General features: G+C 30.3%; 3 protein-coding genes and 1 long non-coding RNA gene across 4 annotated transcripts in view; 1 reads left to right on the forward strand and 3 right to left on the reverse strand.

The window, feature by feature from the left end:
- LOC123270967 overlaps positions 1–20,188 on the forward strand; it is a 43,860-nt gene extending 23,672 nt beyond the window's left edge. The window contains exons 2-3 of the long non-coding RNA XR_006510742.1: positions 6,368–6,473; positions 19,012–20,188. This is a non-coding gene — a long non-coding RNA (uncharacterized LOC123270967). The remainder of the gene's footprint in view (positions 1–6,367; positions 6,474–19,011) is intronic.
- LOC123270960 lies at positions 7,710–10,176 on the reverse strand. The gene is made up of 3 exons (XM_044737148.1): positions 10,137–10,176; positions 8,135–8,709; positions 7,710–7,774 (listed from the first exon to the last, which is right to left on the reverse strand). Exons 1-3 carry the CDS (start codon positions 10,152–10,154, stop codon positions 7,771–7,773), a joined length of 597 nt encoding a protein of 198 aa, XP_044593083.1. The 5' UTR covers positions 10,155–10,176; the 3' UTR covers positions 7,710–7,770.
- On the reverse strand, positions 12,444–16,552 carry LOC123270941 (facilitated trehalose transporter Tret1-like). The gene is made up of 2 exons (XM_044737131.1): positions 15,754–16,552; positions 12,444–13,857 (listed from the first exon to the last, which is right to left on the reverse strand). Exons 1-2 carry the CDS (start codon positions 15,893–15,895, stop codon positions 12,515–12,517), a joined length of 1,485 nt encoding a protein of 494 aa, XP_044593066.1. The 5' UTR covers positions 15,896–16,552; the 3' UTR covers positions 12,444–12,514.
- A 1,543-nt stretch (positions 20,189–21,731) lies between the features above and the next one.
- On the reverse strand, positions 21,732–24,875 carry LOC123270973 (retinol-binding protein pinta-like). The gene is made up of 7 exons (XM_044737170.1): positions 24,243–24,875; positions 23,465–23,787; positions 23,199–23,351; positions 22,878–22,986; positions 22,666–22,776; positions 22,100–22,202; positions 21,732–21,965 (listed from the first exon to the last, which is right to left on the reverse strand). Exons 2-7 carry the CDS (start codon positions 23,761–23,763, stop codon positions 21,814–21,816), a joined length of 927 nt encoding a protein of 308 aa, XP_044593105.1. The 5' UTR covers positions 23,764–23,787; positions 24,243–24,875; the 3' UTR covers positions 21,732–21,813.
- Positions 24,876–26,133: the final 1,258 nt, after the last annotated feature.

Genomic DNA, 26,133 nt, shown 5'->3' on the forward strand with positions numbered 1-26,133 from the left:
AGTAACACGCACGCCCGACAATAAATTTAACCTCGCGACCAAAGTTAATATAACTTTTGTCGTAACGTTTCTATGTTCGTGATGCTTGCTAGATGTAAAAGTATATATATACATTAGGGGTGTGCGAATATTCGAGTTTACGAATAATTCGCCTCGAATTCGAATCGAATTATTCGATTCGAATTTCGAATCGAATATTCGAATAATTCGAATCGTTCGAATAATTCGAATAGTTCGAATAATTCGAATCGTTCGAATAGCTCAAATAATTCAAACAGTCGTTTTCTGTTAATAAACTGATTAATTTTTGTGTAAAAATTAATTTGTTTTATTTTATTTGACTAAATAAAGTCTTCATAATTATTCGATAGTAAAGTCTGCTTATTATTTGTAATAAATATCTCTTGGTGTATTCGGACTCCCCGCCTCGGGGCACCTCGCTATTTTGACATTTTTCCGGAAAAATTCGATTTCTTTAATAAATGAGATCTACAGGCACGATAGATCAGACATTGAAAAAGTGTAAATATAGACTATGGAAATTCTATAGCTTTATCTCTAGCTAAGATTATTTAAATTAATTTATTTTTCTCTTAACTGAAATAAATTACGTCTATAGCTATATTACATTATAGTAATATTTACATAGCCCACATGAATTTTTATGAATTTTATATATTCCACAAATATGGGAAATATCATATAGGTTTATAAAATATATGAAAAAATCGTGTGCGTACTCAAATGAAAGGTCTCGATGAGCGTAACATCAGGATGAGCTTATGTCTTAAAAATGTCAAGAATTGAAGAATGACTTTGTATTTTGTCTACTGATGATATGTTTAACGATACAAGCTCATCCTCGAGTTACACTTATCGAGATCTATCATTTAAATACCCACACGAATTTTTTATATATTTTATATATTTCACAAATATGATACACAGTAAAAAATTTTGCGTCATTGCGTCAAAAAATTATGTGTTAAAAATTTTTGTGTTAAATATTTAACACTTTTATGTGTAAATTTAACATTAATTGTGTTAAATTAACACAGAAAAATGTTAAATTAACACAAAAGTGTAAAATATTTAACATAAAAATTTTTAACACAAAATTTTTTGACGCAATGACGCAAAATTTTTTACTGTGTAAATATCATATCTATAAAATCTTTTATTAAAAAGCTTATGCGACGTATTCATTGTTGTCGCTTTTCATTGCTACCTTTACACTCTTTCAATGTCTGAACCATCGTGTCGTAGATCTTATTTAAAATAAAATCGAATTTTCCCGGAGAAATGTCAAAATGACGAGGTGCCCCGAAACAGGGGGTCCGAATTCACCAAGAAATATTTATTACAAATATAATAAGCAGCCTTTACTATCAAATAATTATGAAGACTCCTTTAGTCAAATAAAATCAAACGAATTAATTTTTACATAAAAATTAGTTGGTTTATCGACAGAAAACGACTGTTTCAATTATTTAAAATATTCGAACTATTCGAATTATTCGAACTATTCGAATTATTCGAACTATTCGAATTATTCGAACTATTCGAATCATTCAAACTATTCGAATTATTCGAACTATTCGAATTATTCAAACTATTCGAATATTCGATTCGAATTTCGAATCGAATAGTACTATTCGATTCGATTCGATTCGAACACTATTCGCACACCCCTAATATACATATATTTGTATAGGTATAGGTATAGATATTTCAAAAAAACATGAAAAGAATAGTGAGGGAAGTTCTTCACTAAAATACATCAGTGAGCATAAAAAACTGACAACAAATTGCGTCGAAAAAAATGTAAAAGTATTTTTATTTTATGCGTAAGTATAAAATAAAAATAAAATAAAAAAAAAATTTCCCTTATATTATTCGGGAAAGAAACAAAAACGCCATAAAAGTTAATAAATAAAATGGGAAGAAAAATATAAAATTTGAGCTTTTGTCCTAGGAAAAACATTACGAACACTCGTGGTGTAGAATGTATACATGTATAGAGATGAGAGGTAAAGCCAAGCAATCGTTCTGGTGAGGACTTGAGCAAGCAAACGACGAGACACTGGAGCCATAGACAACACACGGCGGGGCTCATAGAGGTACTGCGCGTCTGTTACCTTCTTTCCAAGACCCGTACCCGGACTTTACGGCAAGCCGATATCTAATACCGACCGCTGCTGCTACTGGCGAATCCCAAATGCAGCACAACCTTAAGTGATACACACTTTATTTATTATTATTGCTGTGGAGCCATATATGACGATGCACAAGAACATACGGAGACACACCTGAAACGACCAGGCAAACCAAACTCATCGTAAAATTTCCCATAAAAATTCCATCTTCTCACTCGTATACTCTGCCACTGTACGCTTTCCACCCCCGGGCTTTACATTCCCTCTTTTTTCTCGCTCTAGATGATGCTGTCTAGTACGACCTCTACGTGCTGTCGCTTTTGGTTTATTAATTTTTCCATAAACGCGACCTGAGACATTGAATTTTTCACTTCAGAAGTATATTCAGTGTTATTCTGTAATTTTATTTTGAATTTGAAATATTTTATTTCACTTCAAAGTCTATAACTTTTTTATGTTGTACATATTTTACTAAATACGAATTTCAGTAGTAAAAAATATGTTACTTTATACGTAAACTTTATTTACAAATAAATATTCTTGTAAGGAGAAATATGTTATTTTTAACTTTTAATTTTGTTTTTATTTTTAATGAAATGATAAATATTTAATTTAAATAACAAGTTTTCGTGATAGTCATTGTTTAAGTAAATTCTCTTTAAAATATAAACAAAATATGGAAACGTTTACCGAAACAATTAGAGCCTTCATAGTTTTCTTTTATCACAAATATCTCTGAACTAGGATTTATTTCCCGAGAATACTTTAAAGAAAAAATTAAAAAAAAACATAAAGCTAGTTTTTTATTGTTAGAAAATGATTTTTTTTTTTTTCAACTGAAATTAGTTCCTTACTAATGATTGACATGTGTAATAAAATATCCAGCGTCCTCATTTATAAACTCACGGGAAAATAATTTGACTTGTTATCTTAGACCGGAAACTAATCCAAGGACGAGCTAATCCGACGTAATCGAGCCTTGAGGATCGAGTCGGGTCGCGTACCGTCTCATCGACGCTCGATTCGCGCGAAAAACGAAACGAGAACGTGTCTTGAATTCACGAACAACTTAGCTTACAAAAATGTACGTGTTAGGGGTAGGGAAAGGTTATAAAGGGCATCTAGGACGAGGGAGGATGAGGCCAAGCTCGTATTAGGTCTTTTCGTTCGTTCGAGGGGTCATCGCGATCAGCATTAGGGTCCAAGTGATTTCGCGTGACGATGTACGACAGATAAAATCTTTTTTCACCGAATAGAATGAATGAACCTTCAAATAACGATGTAAATTAGTGTTCAGGGTGTTTATTGCGCGACTCATGATGCGAAGCATCAGAGTGTGTTTTACGATCGAAAAATTTTATAAATTACTCCGCAATTTTATTTTTATTTTTTCCTTCTCAGTGATCACTTTCTACGAAAACTCATTATGCTATGATAAACTTATATACATAAATATACAAATATAAAAATAATAGTCCGAAAAATAATGATCAGGAACCATTAGTAACTTATTTAATTTTCAAGCATAAAATATTTTCATCATCACAACAATCAAGTCCTTATACTCATATTTTAAATTACAAACTTAATTTATTCTCATAAATATTATTATGTAAATAAATCCTTTTATTTTACATAAATTAACGTAAATCATTTCGTTGTATGGCTAAGAAAAAATAATAAAATATTAAATAAATTATATGAAAATGAAGTTTCTTAGTGGCTATTTACATTTTCCATCTTTTTTATCTTTTCTTATTTTTCTTGTTCTTTTTATATATAATTACTCGGTCCGGATGGGTAAAGGAATAAAGTAGGACGCCACGGACGATGACAACGACAACGAAGAGAATGCTGAGATACCAAGAATGGCACTGCGAAGAGATGAGTAGAGTACAGCTTGCAATGCTATGGATAAAAGATAGAATGGAAGGAGGTATAGAGCTTGAACGAGCATGAGTTTGTTACGCGATGTAGTGAGGTGTCTGTTGGTTCTTATATTAGCATTTGGTAATAGGCCTGTCACTATTCACTGGCTGTTAGCAATCAAAGCACCCTCGACAAGTCTCTAGGGCTCTGAGGTGTATTCCCCTGACGGGCAACCAGACTCAGCCATTCCTAATTTTTTTTATAATTTTAATATTTGTTTTAATTTTTCCTGGTTTTATGTGCACATCACCAGTGTCTTCGTTTTATGAAAATCTTCGATGCGCCTGTCTGTACACAGTAAAAAATTTGCGGAGTGAACGCGGAGTGAATGAAGAGTGAATGATTTTTAATTGATTCACTCCCAGCGGGGTGATATTTACTCCGAGAAGGAGTTAATTTTTATTAATAATAAAATTCACACCGCATTCACTCCCAAAATAAATGAATTTAGAAATAAATAAATTTTTGTAAAGAAAATATTTTTATAAACCCTTTTTATATTTAATTATTAAAAATTTAATTTATTATTTTTAATAATATTTCATTTTAATTATTATTATAATGTTTTTATATATTTTTTTTATAAATTAATTATAATTAAAAATTGTCAAAAAAAAAAAAATATGCAGATATATATATATATATATATATATATATATATATATATATATATATATATATATATATATATATATATATATATATATATATATATATTAGGGTGTTTTAATTTTAGGCGACTTTTTTTTTTCAACGAAAAAACAGGCTGAAAACTTGCATGAAGGTGAGAACAGAAGCCTGTTCAAAGCGGAGCTCTTAATATTAATATTTAGAGGTGTCTGTCCCTAATTTTTCATTTCCCATTTACTAGCGGACCCGACAGACGTTGTCATGTACACACGTCTTAAATTTAAAAATTTTAGGAATGAGCTTGTATAGTTAAAAACATCATTAGTTAACAATATGCAATGGGCATTCTTTTAATAATTAACATTTTCGTAAATATAAGCCCATTCTGATTTTATACTCATTAAGAGCTTTCATTTGAGTACCCACATGCATTTTTGATATATTTTACATATTTATATATTTTACAAATACCATATATATAAAATATATAAAAAATGTTATGTGGATACTCAAATGAAAGAACTCGATGAGTGTAACATCGGGATGAGCTTATATCTTTCAAAACTTCAATAATTAAGAAATGACATTGTATCTTGTCAACTAATGATATTTTTAAAGATATAAGTTCATCCCGATGTTACACTCATCAAGACCTTTCATTTAAATACCCACATCAATTTTTCATATATTTTATATATTTATATATATTATATATATGTATATATGAAAAATATATCAAAAATGCATGTGGGTAATCAAATTAAAGCTCTTGATGAGTGTAACATCGGAATGAGCTTATATCGTTAAAAACATCATTAGTTAACAAAATACATTATCATTCGTTAATTATTAACATTTTCATAAATATAAGTCTATTGTGATTTTATACTCATCGAGACCTTTCATTTGAGTACTCACATGAATTTTTTCATATATCTTATATATATGATATTTATAAAATATATGAAAAATGCATGTGGGTAGTCAAGGTCAAAAACAATTTATAAATAAAAAATCTATTAAATAAACATTTTCTCGTGGACTGAATTGTGAATCTAAACCATTCTGGAATCCACCGGAAGACACACAAAAAATTTCATTAAAATCGGTCCAGCCGTTTAGGAGGAGTTCAGTGACAAACACACGCACAGAAGAAATATATTTATATATAAAGATTAATTAATTTTGAGATTTTTTTTGTAGAACGAAAATTCATCCTTATTTTATTTATTTTAAAAACTCCGAACGCGGATGTTTTTTGAAGTGAAATTCGAAATCGCTCCGCAAATAAAAACTCCGGATTCACTCCCTACGTGGAGCGATTAATTACTTCAATCCGGAACTCTGAGTGATGGGAGTGAAATGGGAGTGAAATTCACTCCTGATTCACTCCGGATTTTTTACAGTGTACTGAGTCTGAAATTTCCGACAAACTTTTGTCAGCAGCTGCAAAAAAAAATAAAAATGTTAAAGATGAAAAAACGGAAATTCTCATTGCAAACTTTCATTCTCTTATTTCATTATTATTTAACCCAGCTCAAGAGCCTGAATAATTTCCGGAGTGAGATTCATTTTCTCTTGGCATTCTCATGGCTTATTTCTTTCATTTAGTTCCTTTGTCTAACCACCGTACTTTTGTATTTCTGTTTCAGTCTCTCAACTTGACTGCACACCGATTTCTCATATCGGCCGCGAGAAACCCTCGTGTAACCGCATCGCTGCTGTTCTGGCAACCACCCTCGTTGGCAGCTTATTGGGGTAAGTATGTACTTTGTTTTAAATTCTTGCTCTTACACCAGCCAAATTTAGGCCACTATCTCTCCTTTACTTTACACGTCTCTCACACCAGACTACCAGCTTAAAACTTTTTACATCATCGTCACCCTGACTGATATGATTGACATAATTCCATTAATAAATTTAATTATAAATTAAAAAAGTTGAAAATAAAAAACAAAAATTTAATCTACTTGATTTACCAGAAAAAATTTTTTTTAATTTTCAATTTCTTTTTTGTTATTATTATACCCCATATATAAAGTAGTAAAGGTTATATTTTTTATACAGTGCACCAGCCATTTCTGTGTACCTAGACGCATTATTAAGGGTAAGTAAGTACATAGTTTACCGTGTATTCCTCCATCTTATACGGTCAACCAGAGTTAAGCAGCTCTGAGCCGTTATACGAGCCACGAAACGAGCTACTTTCCTATTACTCCCATAAATGTAATATGTTTTATGTACAGGTAAATATAATATGGATGGGGTTAAAAGAAAATATAAGAAAAACTGGACATACAACATACATTGGACAAACTAACTCCCTTATACTGCGGCTAAATTAAGGACGTACTCACCGTCACCAAAATGTCCAATTCCAAATGGAAAGACAGTGTCTGTGGTTATATATACTCCGTCCGTAAAAATCTCGACGGACATTAAATTTAAACTAGAGATCGTCGGATTGACATCACCGTAACTCTTAAGCCAATAAAATCCGTGATTTGCTGGAGACATTTTCGTGCTAAGATGTACGCCCTCATTTCTCGTTACCTTTTTCTTGTGTTATTTTATTATTATATCATTCCTAAATTAACTCTCGGACATACTTTATCCTGTTGCGATAGTTACTTTTACTGCTGACTAGATTTTTCATCTAATAAAACAAGCTTAATGTGCGCTATTATCAAGATATATTGCAACATTTACCTCCTGATCCCTTTTTTAACGTACCGTTGAGGAAATTTTATTTGAGATATTTTAAAAATTAGAACGTTATTGGTTTCAAAAAGAATTTCGAAAACCTAATGAACTTCAATATCATAAGGGGTTAGGGGTAGTCAGAGGCACGAAAAAATGAGAATTTTCAGTATTTTTTTTTTTCTATTAAATCATGTTATTTTACAAAAGTAGTAATATGGCATTATTATACAATGTTTTGACTTGAAGTCATGAAAATTTCAAAAAAAAATTTAATTTCCAAAGTTATAGCTGCCTGTGTTGACCCAGTTCCAAAAAAAGGTCCTTGCGGTGACAATCGTAAGTCCTTGGAGATTCATCTAAAATCAATCGGATGAAAAAAATTAGTTTTATAAATAGATAATCCTGGGCCTGATCGAAGGATTTTTTTTTTCAAAAATTAACAAAATGGCGGCCTCAGGAAATTTTTGTCTAGATTTTTGGGAAAAAATCAACAGTTAATTGGTCTTAAAAAATCGAAATTTTTGAAAAAAAAAAAATCCTTCGATCAGGCCCGAGTTTATTATGTATTCTAAAAGCTGTATAAATTTTATTAAAATCTACTGAGCGGTTTTCGAGTTACAGTTGTCACCAGTTCAAAAAACATAGTTTTGAGAAAAACGCGTTTAAAGTTTCACACTAGATTCACGTACAGAAATACGAATTATTAAATTACTTACATCGAGTCATCTATTCCTGGGCCATATAATAGTTCTTCAGCCATTGTGGAAGTTTCCAAAACATCAATTTGCTGTTGCCTACGAAGCATTCTGCCTTCCCGAGTGTTGTCGTTGGCGCGCTGATCTGCCACTTTCACACGTGCAGCATCCAATTTTTCAGCATACCGATGGGAATTAGACCCACAATTAAGTCCTAGCGTATCCATAATCATTAATAATGAATTTGTACCTTCATTAAATATACAAGTAGCTATGTATGCAGCAATTTGTACGATAGTAGAACTAGTATTCACGGTTTTTGGGCATATTTTCCACACTAGTTGGTTGAAGCTCTCATTATTATTCTGATTGAATCCACCTACACATCTTGAAAGTAAATTATCATTACTGAGATCGTCGTAAATCGGTTTAATAGCTTTTAAAACATCAGGAGGTAAGGGAGAATAATCTTGAGTATAAGTATCAAGCTCTTCACTTGCTTCAGCGCGCTGGTAAGAGCACCAAGAATCTTCGCCTTTGGGACACATATCATGATTCGGATTTTCATCAGTCGAACCGTAGTGGTAAAAAGTTGCCATTGTTATGTAAGAATTATTAATTTAGGGAAATTAATTGATTTTAGATTTAAATTATTTATTGTGTTTAAGTATTCGGTCCTAGCATGTTAGGCTAATAGACCGGGAACTTCCGAGTTTCTATTTATTGAGAATGATAGGTTTGTTGAATAAATTGGACGTTGAATAATTTTAATACATATATTGTTTAATTAAAAAATTAATATCATTAGTTAAATTACAATAATTACAATTATTACACAGTGATTCAAAGTTAACGTTTTTTTTCATATAACGATTTTACGATATTATTAAATTCACAAATATTAGTTATTTAAAATGTACCTAATAAAAATGATGAACTTTGTTGATTTGACTTACTCTTTAGATTTGATTCACTCCATAATTATACTTTTAATTTTACAATCTTTTATTCGTTATTCGGTAAATTTAACACGTGGTCTATTCAGACTTATTAAAACTTTAGGTGATGTTAACACTAGGACGTCAGGACAACGAGAGAGATTTTCTTGTGAAAACTGTAAGGTGTCGAATTTTAGGGCGTTACTAATTTCCACTCATTGGGGGAACCAAATGTCCAATTATTTGTCTATTTTCTTGGGCCCTTACCCTCTCTCTTAAGTTGTTCAAAAATATCGCATGAGTCCCCTCTACTTGGGTCAGAGTGCAATATAGTTATTCTTACTTACTCATGTTCTATTAAACATCTATGTGTTTGTGTATACGTAAGCGCATTTACGTATAGACAAAGACAAAGGCAAAGATAAAGTACATTTGTACTGTTTAACAATAATTTATTTATTTAAATCGAATAAATAGATATGTACTTGATTCTAGCATCTCTTACGTTTTTTGAATTTAATTATTTATTTGTAGAAATACTTCTGTTTTATCATTTTATATATTTGTTGCATTATTTTAGAATTTCATTATTTAATATTTGGTTATTTTAAATTGTTTAACTTTCAAGTTCTATTTTTTTTATCTGTTTCATATTCGTAAAGTTCATTTCTCATTTAATATTTAATTTTGATTATCTAAAAATTATTTAAAACTTGCAATATTAAAATTCATTTAGACATTTGTCTCAACACTCAAAATTCTGTACTTAAGTTACTCTAAAATCTTTTGGTTTAAAATAAATCTTTTTATCTAATATTCTTTGTCATTACTTAAGTATTTTTTTATTTTAAGTATAAGTGAGTTTGCTTACGTATAACAAAACTCCCATTTATCTATTTAATCTCTTAAATGTACCTGGGCCCAAACTAATTACGTGAAATTCCCTGGGCCTCTTACAGGAGTCGAACGAGACACTTAATGATCACACTCAAATTATATTTTGCAATCGTTAAAAAATGCAATAAAATCATACTCAAATTTTTTATAATTAATAAATGTGTAAAGAAAAATTCTTTACATAACACCATAATAGCAGATTTCATATCTTCAATAGAATCGCAATGACGACGTGTTGATAAACCATAGTACACAGTTAATTTGTCTATTACTTTTCCTGTAAGCCTACCTCTACCACCAAGACCTTTTTGTTTAGTTTTCAGAGTACGCAGTCGAGTCCCCATCCGCTTCTGAACATGGCCTATACATTCCTTTTTATTTATGGTTGTATTTTTGTAAGGATCTGCTTTTATAATTCCAGAATAGGATGACAATAGAACCCTAAAAGGGGGTTTCTTGAAGCTGCCGCTAGCTATCTGCTCCCGAGCGCTTTGAAGTACCCGAGCTCTCTTTGTTATTTGTCGAATAACTCAAAAACTAATTATCGGATCGACTTGAAATTTTCAGAAAATATTTTTAAGATATTACACATAACGAAAATGCAAAAAAAATAATTGATTTTTTGAAAATTCTGACTACCCCTAACCCCTTAATTTATTTTCATTTAGATTGGTTCGAAAGGGCAACATTTTCTCGATCTAGCTAATTCATATAGTCTGCTTTGATTAAATTACAGACAAACATCAACGTCTCAGTACAATTTGGCTCAGAATTTGAAGATCACAGCGTAAGTTACACTTGCAAAGATCTAAATTAAAATTACAAAATGATTAATTAAAGTATTAAAAAAACATCTAGATATTTTAGAATAAAAATAAATAACTTCTCAGATCCCCGTTACAAAAGTAGCTCTAAAGATACAATTCAAGTGCCACTAAAACATGAAATGACATTCTAAAAATTTATTTCATAGAATAAAAAATTAAAAAACAATTTTTATCGCGAAAGTTGCGATTGAAAATATTTGTTCAGTATTTCAACCCCGAGTACGAAACTAAAAATTAAAAAGTTAATTTTTAATACAGTGGTTAGGTATCAAAATTTAATTTATATTTTTCAATTCCTATTATAGAATTTGAAACTTAAAAATAATTTGTTAATTAATTTTGAGAATTACAAAATGAAAAAAATTTTTAATCCGAATATTATTTTTTTAATAAGTCATCTTACTGTTTATTTTATTTACATAATTAACCATACAATTAATGATTTCCCCTTACATAATATAGATTAACCGTAGCATCTTGGTAAAATGGAAAATCGTCGTTTAACGTCATCGCACGATCGTTTTTGCAACTGCTGTTCCTTGATGATTGCCCTCTAGTCTTTTGGCTCCAAGCCGAAAGTCCAGACAGAATTGATTTAATTGGATACTCCAATTATACGTTTGAAGTAGTCCGGAGACTAAAACTATTCCTTGAATAAACCTCGTGAAAAGTGCACTAGCTTTCGACAACTGTAATACTTATAAATTTTAAATCACAGTTTAAAACGTAAAAAAATTCAATTTATCTTATTACTTTGTACAACTACTGAACTTAATGTTCAATAGTGTAATCCATTAACCTTAATAGCATTAAAAATCTGGGTATTTGTTATTTGTTCGAGTAAATTAATTATACCAGTCAATCTATCAGGAGGGACGAACAATAAATACAATTATTACATACTTTATCTTTGTTGAGTAACATAAAGAGTCGGGACTTGACAATATAGACCCTTGAGATGAAGTTTTCCAGGCCGATGCTCCCAGCATCGCTGATTCTATTGTCTCAGGATTCTCCTTCGGGAGGCCTACTACCATACACTTTTCTTATATTTTTTTATTTAGCTCAAATTTTTTTTTCTTTTATCTCGATACATTACGTGATAGAAATATTGTATAGTGCCAAAACGTTATTATCGCACGTGTGCTTCCAAATGTCGACGAAAACTTTTTTCAGCTCATTTGTTATCGCTAAATTAACAGATTTAAATAAACAACACAATTCTAATTGTTAATATTAATTTATTTTTTTTTTATTAAAATTTTTTAAAATAAATTTTATTTATTTCATTACATTTAAAATTTTATTTTTCTTATTTCTTAAAAATATAATACTTAACAATAAAATATCAAGATCAATAACGTAATTTGTAAAGTTTTTAAAAATTTAATTAATCCAAAAAAAAGTTATTAATACTCTAACTAAAATATTAACAAGTATTGAAATAAATTTAAAAATTCACTTTTCTTAAATAAATTTGACACGCCAATTTTTTAATTAATAAACTGTATCAAAACATTAATCTAATAATTTGTTTGTTTATTCCAACAGACAAAACTTACATAATACATTAGTTTAATTACAAACTACAATCAGACTTAACAACAACAATAAAATACTAAAAAAAAAAAAAAAAAAAAAAAAAAAAAAAAAAACAAGTGATATTAAAAATCTACCACTGAAAAATTATCACAGTTAATTTTATAAAAATGTTCTCTCATTAAATATGTATTTTATCTTCAATGTTTGCTTGTAAACTTTTTTTTCGGATTTAACTCCTGCTGGATCTCTTCCAATGACTTTCCTTTCGTTTCAGGCGTAATAAAATATACAAAAAGAGTACCCAGGGTACAACAGATGGCAAAAATCCAAAATGTCCAGTGGATTCCGAATGCGCTGTTCATTGCTTGAAAACTAAGACCAACGAGCGTAGCAAAGGCTGCCCCGACTAAGATACCACTTCCAACAGCAGTTCCTTTAACATTCGTCGGAAACAACTCACCCAGGAGAACGTAGGGCAAAGTACCGATACCAAAAACTTCCATTACGTCGTAAGCAATCAAAGCCACGATTGGCAGCCAGGTTATCGATGATACATCCATCTGAAGTTTGTACTTAAGGAAGAAGAAGACACCAACCGCGATCAGAGCTATTGAGGATGACAGACCAGAAGTAAGCATCAGAATTCTTCTGCCAAGCCGATCAACAAGAGCCGCAGCAAGGATCCCAGCTATCAGCTGAAATACTCCCAGGACAACTACTGCCTGCGCTGCCGGCAAAGCTGAGCCACTTTGAGCAAATATCTCTTGAGTGTAAGCCACTACAACTATATGTCCCGAAAACTGTTGAGTTGCTTTAAGCCCCAATAGTATCAACAATGCCCTTCTATTACCACGAGTCCTTACTAATTCCAAAAATAAATTTTTCTTTGACCTCTTGCCCTCCTCGACGGCACTTCTCATCACTTCAATGTCCTCCCTCACACTCTCTCGATTCTTCAATCTCCTGAGGACCATCAAACTTTCCTCCGCGTCGGCCACTCGATTTCTAATTAAATAAAAGTACGGCGTCTCTGGCATAAACACAAAGACTATTATAAACAACAGCGGTATTGAAAGTGAAATTAGATTCAGCTGCCAGTACGGCAAATAAGCCCCTATTGCTGTCACGAATAGTGTCCCCACATTTGTCGACATTTTTAAAAATGTCCCCAGAGCACCCCGAATATTTTTATCCGCTATTTCCGCGAGATAAATTACCGTGACATTGTAAATACCACCGTGTCCAATTCCAGCAATTAAACGTGCGGCGTATAGCATTTTAACGTTGCTGCCAAAGATAATGAGGCACCAGCCAACAAGCTGGGGAAAAGCCAGTATTAGAAGCGAATATTTTCGTCCAATCCGATCTATGCTCACGGGACTTATCAGTGACCCGATTATTGCACCAACTGTGTACAAGGTCACCACCCACGAACCTTGACTCTTGGTTATCGAGCCTTGGGTGCTCGGGTCTGTCAGATGAGGCAAAGCTGGAGATGTCCACCCAAGATGACCTCCACAGGCAATAACTGCTAGGCAAGCTGGAAAATTACTTTGTGTTAGTAAAATATTTAAATGTGATAATTTATAATAATACATAAGAAGCATATTGATTTTTTTATTTAGTTGAAGATCTTGTTTGACGGTTTATCTTATTGACTTAACTAATTTTTTTGTTTTTCTCTTCTACCTCGAATTAAAAACCCGCGAAAGTAATTATTCAATTTAGCAATTTCAAGCGTTACACGGACGTTAATTTATAGTAAACTACTGAGACGTGTATAATGTAGTTATAATCTCTCAAAAGATATAATCATTCGGGAATTAGGTTTTGTCATCGAGTTTAATCGACCATTTTAACACTCTACTGTATCAATTTACTATTATTATCAACAACGAAACTATACATACATGCACTTGTATAGAGATTTCATGCTCACGTAACATTTGCCGGGAATAAATGCCGAGTAGCTTTGCCTCTCGCGCAAACTAATTTTTTTAGTTATGCAACGGAAAAACTAATCGGATAATTGAATTTCTGGATTAAATCAAACAAAACACGCTTCCATTATTCAATTATTTTGCAAATAATTTCTATTTTTTTTATTTTTTTATTTTTCAGAGGTATTTCTAACGATAGCAGCGATAGTAGTAGTTATACAAATTATCATTGATATTATTACAATAATAATGGTGATTACAGTGTGTGTTACAGTCACGAAAAAATTATAGAGATTAGGGTGTGTCATTTTTAAGAAACATGTTATTTTAACACACAACCAGGGTGTTACGTGTGCTTCCAGTAAATCCGTAGAGTTATTATTTCCACTAATGTAAATGTATGGTGGATCGAAAGATTCGTCATATCAGTTCCCTATCTCTCGTTTAAATAGGATGAAGAAATTTACTCTAGCTTGTTTTAGATTTCATAATTTTATTTTCAACTCACATTGATGGCTATTTATAATTTTTTAGGGGGATTGAACATTCAATGAAAACAAATAAAAAATTTCTTATCAGTTTATGATAAATCAACTCATTCAAAGCTTGTTTGAAATCAACCTCGAACTTGAAAAAAATTATAGAAAGTGAAAAATATTGAAGTGACAGCTCCATTAATTTAAATTTAAATTTTAAATATTCTATTCAATCTATAGAATATAATAAACATTAAAATTCATGGTTGTCGAGGAAGAAGAAGGGAATTTAGAGTGTTCTTAAGATAGATAAAAGATATTTTAGAATTTTAATAGCTCTGTTGTAAAAATAAAATACCACGGAATTCCCCAAAATCATCGACGTCAAATCAGATCTTACTTTCTAGATCTGATAAAAAATTTCAAAGTGTATACTTTGATTAAGTGATTACAATTGACTCATATTTATAATTTAATAAATGACCCAAATTTATTACACTTAAATAAATGGAAAAACTGCTTATAATATACTGCAAGTGCAAATATATACACGATTTTTAAATACATTATAATTATGTTCACATCATGCATACTTTGCTACATTCAATCACTTTTATTTTTATGAATTCATAATCATGAGTATAAATCATCAAATAATTTTTCTCACAAGCTTAAATTAATTACAATTACACAAATATAATCGTTACGGTCGCGATTTACGTGTAAACTAAATAAAGGATTGCTCATTTTCCGCTAATCTACATAACACAATATCGTATTATTACACTGGTTGTATAATGCGCAATAAACATAAATGAATTAATTTTTTAATAAATTAGTTTTAAACCAATTCAAAAATACTTAATTTTTTTCTAAATTATTTTTTTTTACATTTAAAATTCCACGGAAATTAACTTGAAAATGAAATGTCCTCTATTATTAATGATCACTCTCAATGAATACAATCACCATGATTTTTTATAGAACAAATAAATAATTTATAAATTAATCATGTCTCACCACTGATTGCTGCGATAAACTGTAACCATTGACTTCCTTTTTCAGGTGCACACCTTTGACTTTCAATTTCTTTGTTACCTTTTTCGGGAACAATATCATTTTCACTGCGTGCGGAACACGAAAAAAAATTAAGCAAGCGCATTGTTAATCCGTTAAATCAAACAAACATTTTTATAAAAAAATAAGGACTTTTGATTTTTTTAAATATTGTGTGATTCGAAATAATTAAAATTAACTTATCGTTCACACATTCAATATTAATGACATCAATATCGAGTTTAAGTACGGAAAAAAAGTAAATAATTAAAAAAACCCAATTAATTTTTTTTTACCACGGCAAGCGACACGTGGTGTACCAAACTGAGGGAACCTCCAATAGAACTTGTATATTTAAAGGCAATTGAGTGATAGGCGAGTATGGTGGGGCCCAACATAACAGAGACCCGTATAATACACATCAGAACTTCCTCTTTTGCACCCAACTCCCTCTCCTTTTATTCACATGGCCTGAATGCCGACACTGGCGACCACGATGTGAGTTGACAAATAAAATAAACTAAGCCAAACAACCAACCAACAATTGAGCTGAATCCTCTACTTCTTATCCTATATTGTCTTGTCTTGTCTCGCTTCTGCTCTAGAGCTGGCAATCGACGATTCATGGACACAACCAATTACAATGCCACGCACAGAGTCCCTTTACTTTTTACGTCGAAAAATAAAACGTTTATTCCTATTTTACATACACTTATACGATTTACTAATAGCAAACGTGTATGTAAACTCGCGTCATCGTTCCGCTTCTTAATCCGCGACCTCTAATTTCCTCCATTTACTTCCGAATTCCCCGGGACTTTTTCATGACTTTTTTCAATCACTCACCGTTAAGGAGTTAGTATCAATTATAATTTCATTTCCTTAATTGTTATTGTAACTCGCGACAATGACAATCTCATTATCCAAGTATATATATAAAATAAATCTAATTATTCATTATTGTTTATACAGATTTATTTATAATGTATACAGATTATTGTTATCAAAGAAATATTTATTTAATAATTATCTTGTTTAACCTACTCATAGAAATTATTCTCTTTATCATACAAATCTATTGATTTTACATTTTATCTTGAGATAACGAATACTTTGTTATAAATAATTTCTATATAATTTTGTTTAAAATTATTCTAGTTTAGTGTAATTAAAAAATTTTATTAATTTATTTAAAAAATAAACCACCTATATAACTATTTTTCTTTCATATTTTAAAGAAGATTAAAATTCTTTTCAGTAATATTTACGAAATAATTTCATAACATAGTTTCATATCTTAGTAATAAAAAATTCCGAATCCAATAAGCCTAATCAAATACATTTTTTTGCTCGACGGGCAGAAAGCGTCAACTTTCGGCCCGCTGCGCTAAACGAAAGTGCCGCTTTCCGCCTCCGTCGAGGAGAAAAATAGTATACACACCACGGGCAGTAAACAAGAAAGCCTCAGATCACATGTTTATTGACCTCGGCTTCGCCTCGGACAACAATTACATGTGATCTGAGACATTTCTTATTTTACTGCCCTAGATGTGTAATATACTATTTAAGTTAACAATTACATTAGCTTTCACATCAAAATATTTACTTTCGTACATTACAATAAAATGTCGAAATTTTTTATTGAGACTTGAGATAAGAAAAATATTTTAAAAACCATATTATAGGTTTAAAAATTTTTGCATTGATGTAGGCTTATTTTACTTTAAAGTACTTAATATATTATATTTTATCTCAAGTGAAGAAATAAAGAAATAATTTATTTAATTAAAGATTGAAAATTATAATGTAACTTCAATGCGATACTTTAATGACATATGAAGACAATTAGATCGAGTTGTTAAGGTTGTTTATTTTGTCGAGTTTCACAAAGCGTAATTGTTAATGAATCGTATACGATCGAGTCATTATGTCAGAGCGACATTCCAACATGTCGACGACAGTGTATACGAACATAAGATTTATATATCCGGATACCTTGCTTCTTCATGTCACATTGCCAACAACGTAATTAAAATTTAATGTAATTAGAAAATTTTAATAACTTAATATACATATTACGAGTTTAAACTTCGCCAATTACTTAAATTAAGAAAATTAATTTCATTATCTACATAATTTATCGCGTTATAAATTATAAAATATTTAATTATCTTTTTATTTTATTATTTAATTAATAAATTTACTATCAATAAATAATTAGCAAAGTTGTGTTGTTATATAATGTGGAATATAAAATCTAAATATTTCTTCAATAATTGTACACAATATACAGCTACACATTGAAACTTGAGGGTCAAGCAATATTATTCAAATTTTTCACACGTAAGTGATAATTTCATACATGGCAACGTTCTTCTCGAGACGAACGATTGAGATAAAAATTAAAATTACTTAGCCAATGATTAATATACGTGTTTTTCTATTCTGGATGATGAATGGCAAAGTTCACAGGCCGCATCACCGTGATTCTATGCGCTGGACAAGATAAATAATTATGCAATTAGTATATTTCCAGTAAACTATGCACAATAATATTAACATTCCACGCTAGATCGCTAAAGATTGCCAATCGCTCATTCCATCAAATTAGACAGAGTCAGACGGTGAAAAAAGATGGATGCAGGTTAGGGCAATTATTTAAAAGTTCTTTTCTTAGCTAAATTAGATACTTCCTCTACTCGTTCCTCGAATATATCAGGCATCTTTTATATTATGTACGTCGTACATTATAATAATATTAATCATCTCATATCTTCCATAAAATTATCCTACTTAAAGCTAATTACGTAATCATTTTTTTCTTTTAAAAATTTAATAAACAAAATAATATTTAAACATGAATATTCATTTTATTAACCAGCCAAAGTCCCGCCCGTTTAACCTTCAAAACAACAATCAAAAATTAAATAAATAAAAATTCCTCGAATGCGAAAATATTTTTGATTATCAAAACAAAAAATTATTTTGTATTAATGTATCATTTTGCCGAAAGTTCCGAACGTTTAAATTTTTTCTATACATATTCAGTTCACGGTGAATTTTATGGCACGAATTCCACGTGACTGGTAAATATTTCACAGCTAAAAAACAAACAAAACCTCTTTTTATTTACTACAAATAATTGTCCGAAAAAAAATAAACTTTTACTTCGTAAAATAAATATATGTATATATATATGTGTATATTTTTTTTTATTTTCAGATATTTGAATTTGAAAATTTGTATGCGGAGCAGCAATCCAGCGTCTTTTAGTGTGAAAGCATAAAAAGAATAAACTAAGAGGTCATCGGTGCCGCTGCTACCAAAGTACTGAGTGAGTAATAAGCATATATTTATCTTGCGTTTGACAAACAAATCAGCCTGGAATGTCAGTCAACTAAAAACTAAATATAAACCATTTACAAGTACCAATAATATATCCATACCAAACTACCACAAGGTCATTCTTAATCAGTGGTAAAAATTTTTCTTTTTCAACCTCTTATTATCCAATTAAGCGTCATAAATATAAATTTAATTTCTTATCATCACAAAGAGTCATTATCCCATTAGCATACCCATAGCTTGTGACTATTAAACGATTTACAAAAATAATTTTTCCGAGATTTCTTCCTGGAAGTAATCTTAGCATAGATCTCTTCAAGGCTTCCTTCTTACTCCAGTTCTTAGCATCCTTGAAATCTCGGTATCATTATATTTCTCTTTTTCTTTCTCTTTCTTCTTTCTCCTTTCTATATTCTTCTTCTATCTATACTATGACTGAAGGCTTCGAGTTTCTATTCGGTACGCGTGCTCAAGATACTGCCTTGCACTTTAAATAAATGAAGGCCACAAGTCAGTAGGAGGGCAGGCGTGAAGATGACTTCCCTGGAAGCTTGCAAGACGCCAATGCGCGCTGCAAGCTCGACTTACCCAACCAATCCGATACCTGACTCGGTCCACGTTGTAGTATAAAGGGGTGGCATGCCACGATCACGTGAACCCACTCCACCACGCCCACTCTTGTACTTTTACCGCAATTTACCGCCAATCTTCATACAATATAAAACATATAAATACTACTCACGTTTCATAATTAACCCAAACAAAATTATTAAAACAACACTAAATAAAACAAAATTAAAAATATCTACCTTTAGATCCCTAAATCATATTTCACTCAATCTTTTTTTACTTTACCTCTCATGTTAAACTATTCAAATTACTTGCAATTACTAAAAAAGCTTTCTTCAATTCTCCAACCGTTAAACTACACCGTTTGATATTATTCAAATGTATATAATTACGTATTAAGGAAATAAATCAGTTAATACGCGGCGTCAAACCGTCTCGTACTTTTGCTGCAAGTGGAAAAAAATTAACACTGGTGTAGCGTAGGCGCGTGACTTTATTCCGTAAGTGGTATATATACCAGTGTGCTATATATACGTTAAATACAACTAACAGAAACAGAACAGACCAAGTGGAACGAACACGATTTAACACAGACAAATGGGTTGTATTAGCACTATCATCCGTCTACAATACTAATCAAATTGTTTATCAGTCTGCACAATAGACAATACAATGCATAAAATAAATTTATTATTAGTCAAATCTTTTTATTATATACATACAAAAGTACCAATATAATATTAATTCAGACGTTCAACAGATACTTTCTTCATCCTATTCCTCAAATAGAAACTCGACAGCTCGTCGTTCCACTACGTCGATGAGTCATAAAATAAAGTTAATGGAGCGAGTGCGTTTCAATAGCCGATATATAAATGCACGATCGTTTTATTTCGACCTCTTTGAATATGGGATAAGTAAAGCTGGAGGGTGAACGCTGGATGATGATGCCGGTGGTGTTGGTGCTGGTAGTGGGTGGCTCTTTTTATTTGATACGAGGACTGACACCTGTTGAAATGTTTAAAAACCAAAGTCAAGTGGTTTTCTTCTTATCCAACTACCGTGAAATCGCGTGCCAACACTTTAAGCTCTTAGATGTTATTTTTTATCATATCATATATGTATTGTAAATTACAACTACTGATCTGATAATAGTATTATTATTATTATTATTATAAATATTTTTATTTTTTAATTTATATGTATACGTAATGTGATGGAATCAAGTGTGCACGTATTAAATATACGTTATGAATGCGTAATATCTTCGTTTTGAGGACGTGAGTACACGCGCAACTACTCGTGACGAGAAAATACAACATTATATTCCTTTAGTTACTCAGTGCTCTGTAGCATGTCTTCTCTTTGACAAAATTCTCTACTATCTACTCTAGTGCAAACTCGTCGACGGTGTCACAAAATTTACCACCCGCTACTATGCAACTACGCCGCATATGCCCTGAGTGGAAGACACGTGTCGCGTAAGCTCATGTCGAAAGCTTGTATGTATACATAATAATCTCAATCTGAGCATAGCAGAGGTCTTTGTATATTATGTTATTATATAGAGAGCACCGTCTCTTACTCTTGTCAAAGATACCTCATTTTAATGCCCGTCCACTCCTCGTCTTCGCTGTTATATGATATACGTTATATATGTGGTACATAGTATGGATACGGATCGTGTCGTATGCCGAACGATAATGTTATTATACGGTCGGCAATTCTCGGCACGTACTTAATAATATCTTTCCCAAAGATGCGCGACACCCGTCGACTGTTTCTGCTTCTTCTTTAACTTCTTTTTCTTCAACTTCGGGGAGACGCGATCAAACTCTCTTCCATCCACCATATGATCAAGAAAAACCACCCTCACCGCCTTGTCATGATACCAAATAAAAAGTATTTATTGCTTTCTTATTTCGAGGTTTTTTGTTTTAATTACACTCATAAATTTCTTTTTCTTTTCATTTTATTATTATATTAATTTTTTTTCATTATTAAAGAAAATAAGAAGAGGAAAATGATAGATAAGATAATTACTGTTTAATATCATTTTAAATTAAAGTGCTATACAACGTTTTTTTTGGACTTTTTTTTTATAAAATTTCAATCGAAGTCAAGTTGTTTGAAACTACCCTCGAGTCCAAAGAGATCTAATCCTGTAATTGGCTTTCCAGGCCTCTTTGACTCTGTCACTCGGTATTGAGAGTCTTCGATAAACCACTCTTGTTTCTCGATTACTTTTTTTTTCCATTCTTCTGTTAAATCAATTATTATCATTACAATCGAATAATTATAATCATTAATAAGAAAAAATAAATTTTATTTAATTTATCATTTCTTTATGTAGTAATTTTTAATTTGTAATATAATTAAAAGCTAAATTACTCACTGGTTAATTTAGCAATAGAAGGAGCGTCACCGCCATAATCAGAAGGGAAAACACGTTTTGGGATATAATCAAAAACTTTATCCATTTCACGATGAAGCATTACCTATAAATTTAATTAAAATAACAAGATTAATGTAGAGAAATATTATTTATTTTTTAATTAGTAAATTCGATGTAAAAAATTTTTTCAAAAATTTTATAAATTATACAAGAACTTTTTTTATAGAGAAATAAATTTTCAACAAAAAAAGTCTCTTATAGTTTTTTCGTACACTGATAAAAAAATTGACTTGACTCAAGAGCCAAACTCTTGAACCAAGAATACCATTTTGAAGAAAATGATTTTCTTGAGCTAAGAAATTATTCTTGGTCTAAGAAAATTTTCTTGAGTCAAGAATTTATTCTCTTGATTCAAGAAAATCATTTTCTTCAAAATGGAATTCTTGGTTCAAGAGTTTGGCTCTTGAGTCAAGTCAATTTTTTTATCAGTGTATCTCCAATATTTTTCTCATAATTTTTATTAATAAATAGATTAGATAATTATAAATATTTAAAAAAATAATTACTCGATTTCTCAATTTCTCGCTCATGAACCTCTTAATAAGTATAAAAATTGTCTCGAAAGTAGGTGGTGGATTAACAAAGTGCAAGCTCTTATTCCTAATTGGGTAGGCATCCTAGAAAAATCATAAACATAAATAAATCAATAACATTAATGTGAACTGTTTTTTTTTTACTGTTAAACAGTAATTTCAATTTCTCGTCGAAGTACGCGTACTTGGAAACAGGTGACGGCTTTCTTTACTAGAGCAGGCGTGATGTAGCTCGCGTGCTCGAGGCGACTTCCGCTGAGATCTATAACAGTATCTTGCCCTGCAACATTAAGCCTTGAAGTTCCAAGGACATTGCATATATTACAATTTTTTATTTTCTACCACCCCCAAAGCTATTTACTATTGCCTATTTGTACTACTACATAAAATGTAACGTTTTAAGGCCGTCATTACTCTTAAATTTCATTTGAAACATTATATTTACATTACAACAAATTATCATTTTTATTATTATTATTAGTAGCGATAAAAAAAATTAAACAAACCAATCATCATCCAACAGTGAAATATCCATAATCATGAAAAATATTTTCAGGAGTCCTTGAAAGCCAAATTTCTTGAAATCGAATATTGCGCCGCGAATTAACACAACTCGCGGGCCATCAGGTTTGACGGTTGTTGGTAGCGGTAAATAATTTCTAAAAAAACAAAATTAAAAGTAATAATACTCTATAATTATTAAAAAATAAAATACAGCAGAATAAAGTAAATTACTGGAGTCATTAAGTATAATTATATTATAGACACGCACCCGAATTCAAGTGATTTTTCTATCTTTGACTGCTTTGGATCACGATCTTGAAAAAGCTCAGGCAAATGGGTTTTAATGGTATAATAAGTATCTAATTTTTCTTTTGTTCTTTCTAAACTATGTTTACAACCTCGTAAAAAACCTGCTATCCACTGTGGATCTTGACGTATACACAGGTGAGGCTGTTTCGACACCCAGTCTACTATATAATTTACATCTTCTATTAAATGATTATCATCTTCACCAAGTTTTTCTTTTGCGAATCTTTTCAATTCCACTGGCAGTTCGCGTATACTCATTTTTACTCTTACTCAAATGTCACTCTGAAAATCATCAATCAAAAATATTAATAAAATTTTTTTAAAAGTTACCTTCTACTGTTAACAATTACTAATTTTATGTACATATAAAACACCTTTTTTTATCTACTTTAAATTCGGTCATTTGAATTCATTTATTATCATCGTTATTATTATCGATTAGATAAGCCGACAACGATATTTAATTGCAATTACACTTTTTTAACGTCTAATTCATTTTATGTATTACATAATGTTGATGTTTATTATTATTTTTTTTTAATCCAATAATTTTATAATTTAATTATGAGATGAAATTTTAAATTTAATTATTCAGTGTAACTCGTTATGAATTAAATGATAATTAAATAACAATGAAAATAATAATATCTATCATATATACTTTGCATTATATATAGGTATATATTGGAGGGTAAATTTGATTTTACAAATAAATGCATAGACTCATTAATATTTACCTCTCAATATCGTTTAATCTCGTCTACTGAAATTCACGCTTCTGTATACGTTCAATGATCATTAAATACACTTTCACTATATTGAACATCAAATATAATTTTTCCTTTTATTATTTCAATTAATCAAAGTATCGATATTTCATCTCGGTAAAAAAATAAACGTCTGGAGAATTAATTTTAAAGAATAATAACTGGTTTTACAAAAAGTTTATTGAGAAAGATAACGGTGTCAAGCAAACTTTGATTGAAAGTCAAACCTTTCAATCTTGCAGAGTAACTGAAGACTATCACCGACCGGTAGACAAGTCAACCGAGTTATATTAATGATAACCGAATGTTATCATAGACAAGTCAGTAGCTATTACATTTTCAAATTGTTAGTCTAATCACGTGATCCACGCAGCGGTACATATTTATATTTATATTTATACGTGCTCGCTTTCGGTTTTAAATAACAATTTGATTCAATACTGTCACGTCTTAATTGCTAACGTTTATGTAGGTAGTTTATAAACTGACACGTCAGTAAACCAAGTGTACGCACACTTGTGGATCGAAAATTAAAAAAAATATATATTGTATTAGCTCATTTTTCAGATAAGAATGACAATGTCAGATAACGGGCTTATAAAAGATATTTAAATTCTATTTATTAAGGGAAATACAAATTTCAGCACACTGTGTACATAATTATTTTTTTTTTATCTCGTTAAAAAGAAATGTTCAATATTTTTTTTTATTTTTAGTAATATCAAATTTTAATTAAATATTTGTTAAAATTTTGAAATAACTTTTTATAAAATCTTTGAAAATGATAAAAAAAAAAAATTTTATTTTCAACTTTTTATTGCCAATCACTTTAACTTGAAAAAAAAAAAAAGCTGGAACCAATATAGTTTAAAAACTTTAATTAGGAAAATAATAAAGATCATATAATATAATTATGTCTAACTTAATAACTTTGCAATTTATAAAAGCTTGTTACCGCATACTTTGATGCGTTGATTTTAATTGGTAATAAAAGCTCAAGCAAGCTTACTGAGAACTAAGAAGTAAAATAAAGAAAATAAAATTCAATTTATCCAGCGGCTTTATTTTTATTCGAAAGATATATATTTATCAATACAATGTATTTATAAATATATATTTTTATATTTTATAAATATTATTTAATCATTGAACAATATTCTATTGATTTGATTGGATACATATATCTCAACAGTCCCAGGATATTACTCAAGCCCCATTAAATATCTATATGGATGGACACACATACTACTTACTCTAATATTAATATGTGAAATTAAAGTGCAACACATATCTCTCGTCGTCACTCTATTATTAAATTTTATTTATATTTTTTAATATTCACTGGCACACACTGGAAAATATACATTGCAGTAGGCCATTACTTGTAATAATCCGACGTTTATAATTTTATTTAAAACATGTTATTCGTGAATTTCATCCAATATAACACGAGGACGGCGATGTTATACTCTTGATTTGTTTTATAATAAATATTACAATATAATTTTATACATTTGATCGGACATAACTAAGTTTGATTTTTCTATTTCACATACTGGAGAAAATATCAATTAATATATCGCAATTTTCATTTATTAAACTTCTTTCGATCGCACGTCGATGATTTACATGATGAACAACATCCAGACTTTAATTTTTTTTCTCTTCGAGATACACAATCCTTCCTGTATACATATAATTAATTTTATTATTTTTATATTCTACTTTTTTATGCTTACATAGTAAATGTTATTTATGTCTAGAAAAATAGTATATTACATACCTAGGGAAGTAAAGTAAGAAATGTCTCAGATCACATGTAATTGTTGTCCGAGGCGAAGTCGAGGTCAACAAACATGTG

This window comes from Cotesia glomerata, linkage group LG1 (genome assembly GCF_020080835.1).
Source record: "Cotesia glomerata isolate CgM1 linkage group LG1, MPM_Cglom_v2.3, whole genome shotgun sequence".
Taxonomy (NCBI): domain Eukaryota; kingdom Metazoa; phylum Arthropoda; class Insecta; order Hymenoptera; family Braconidae; genus Cotesia; species Cotesia glomerata.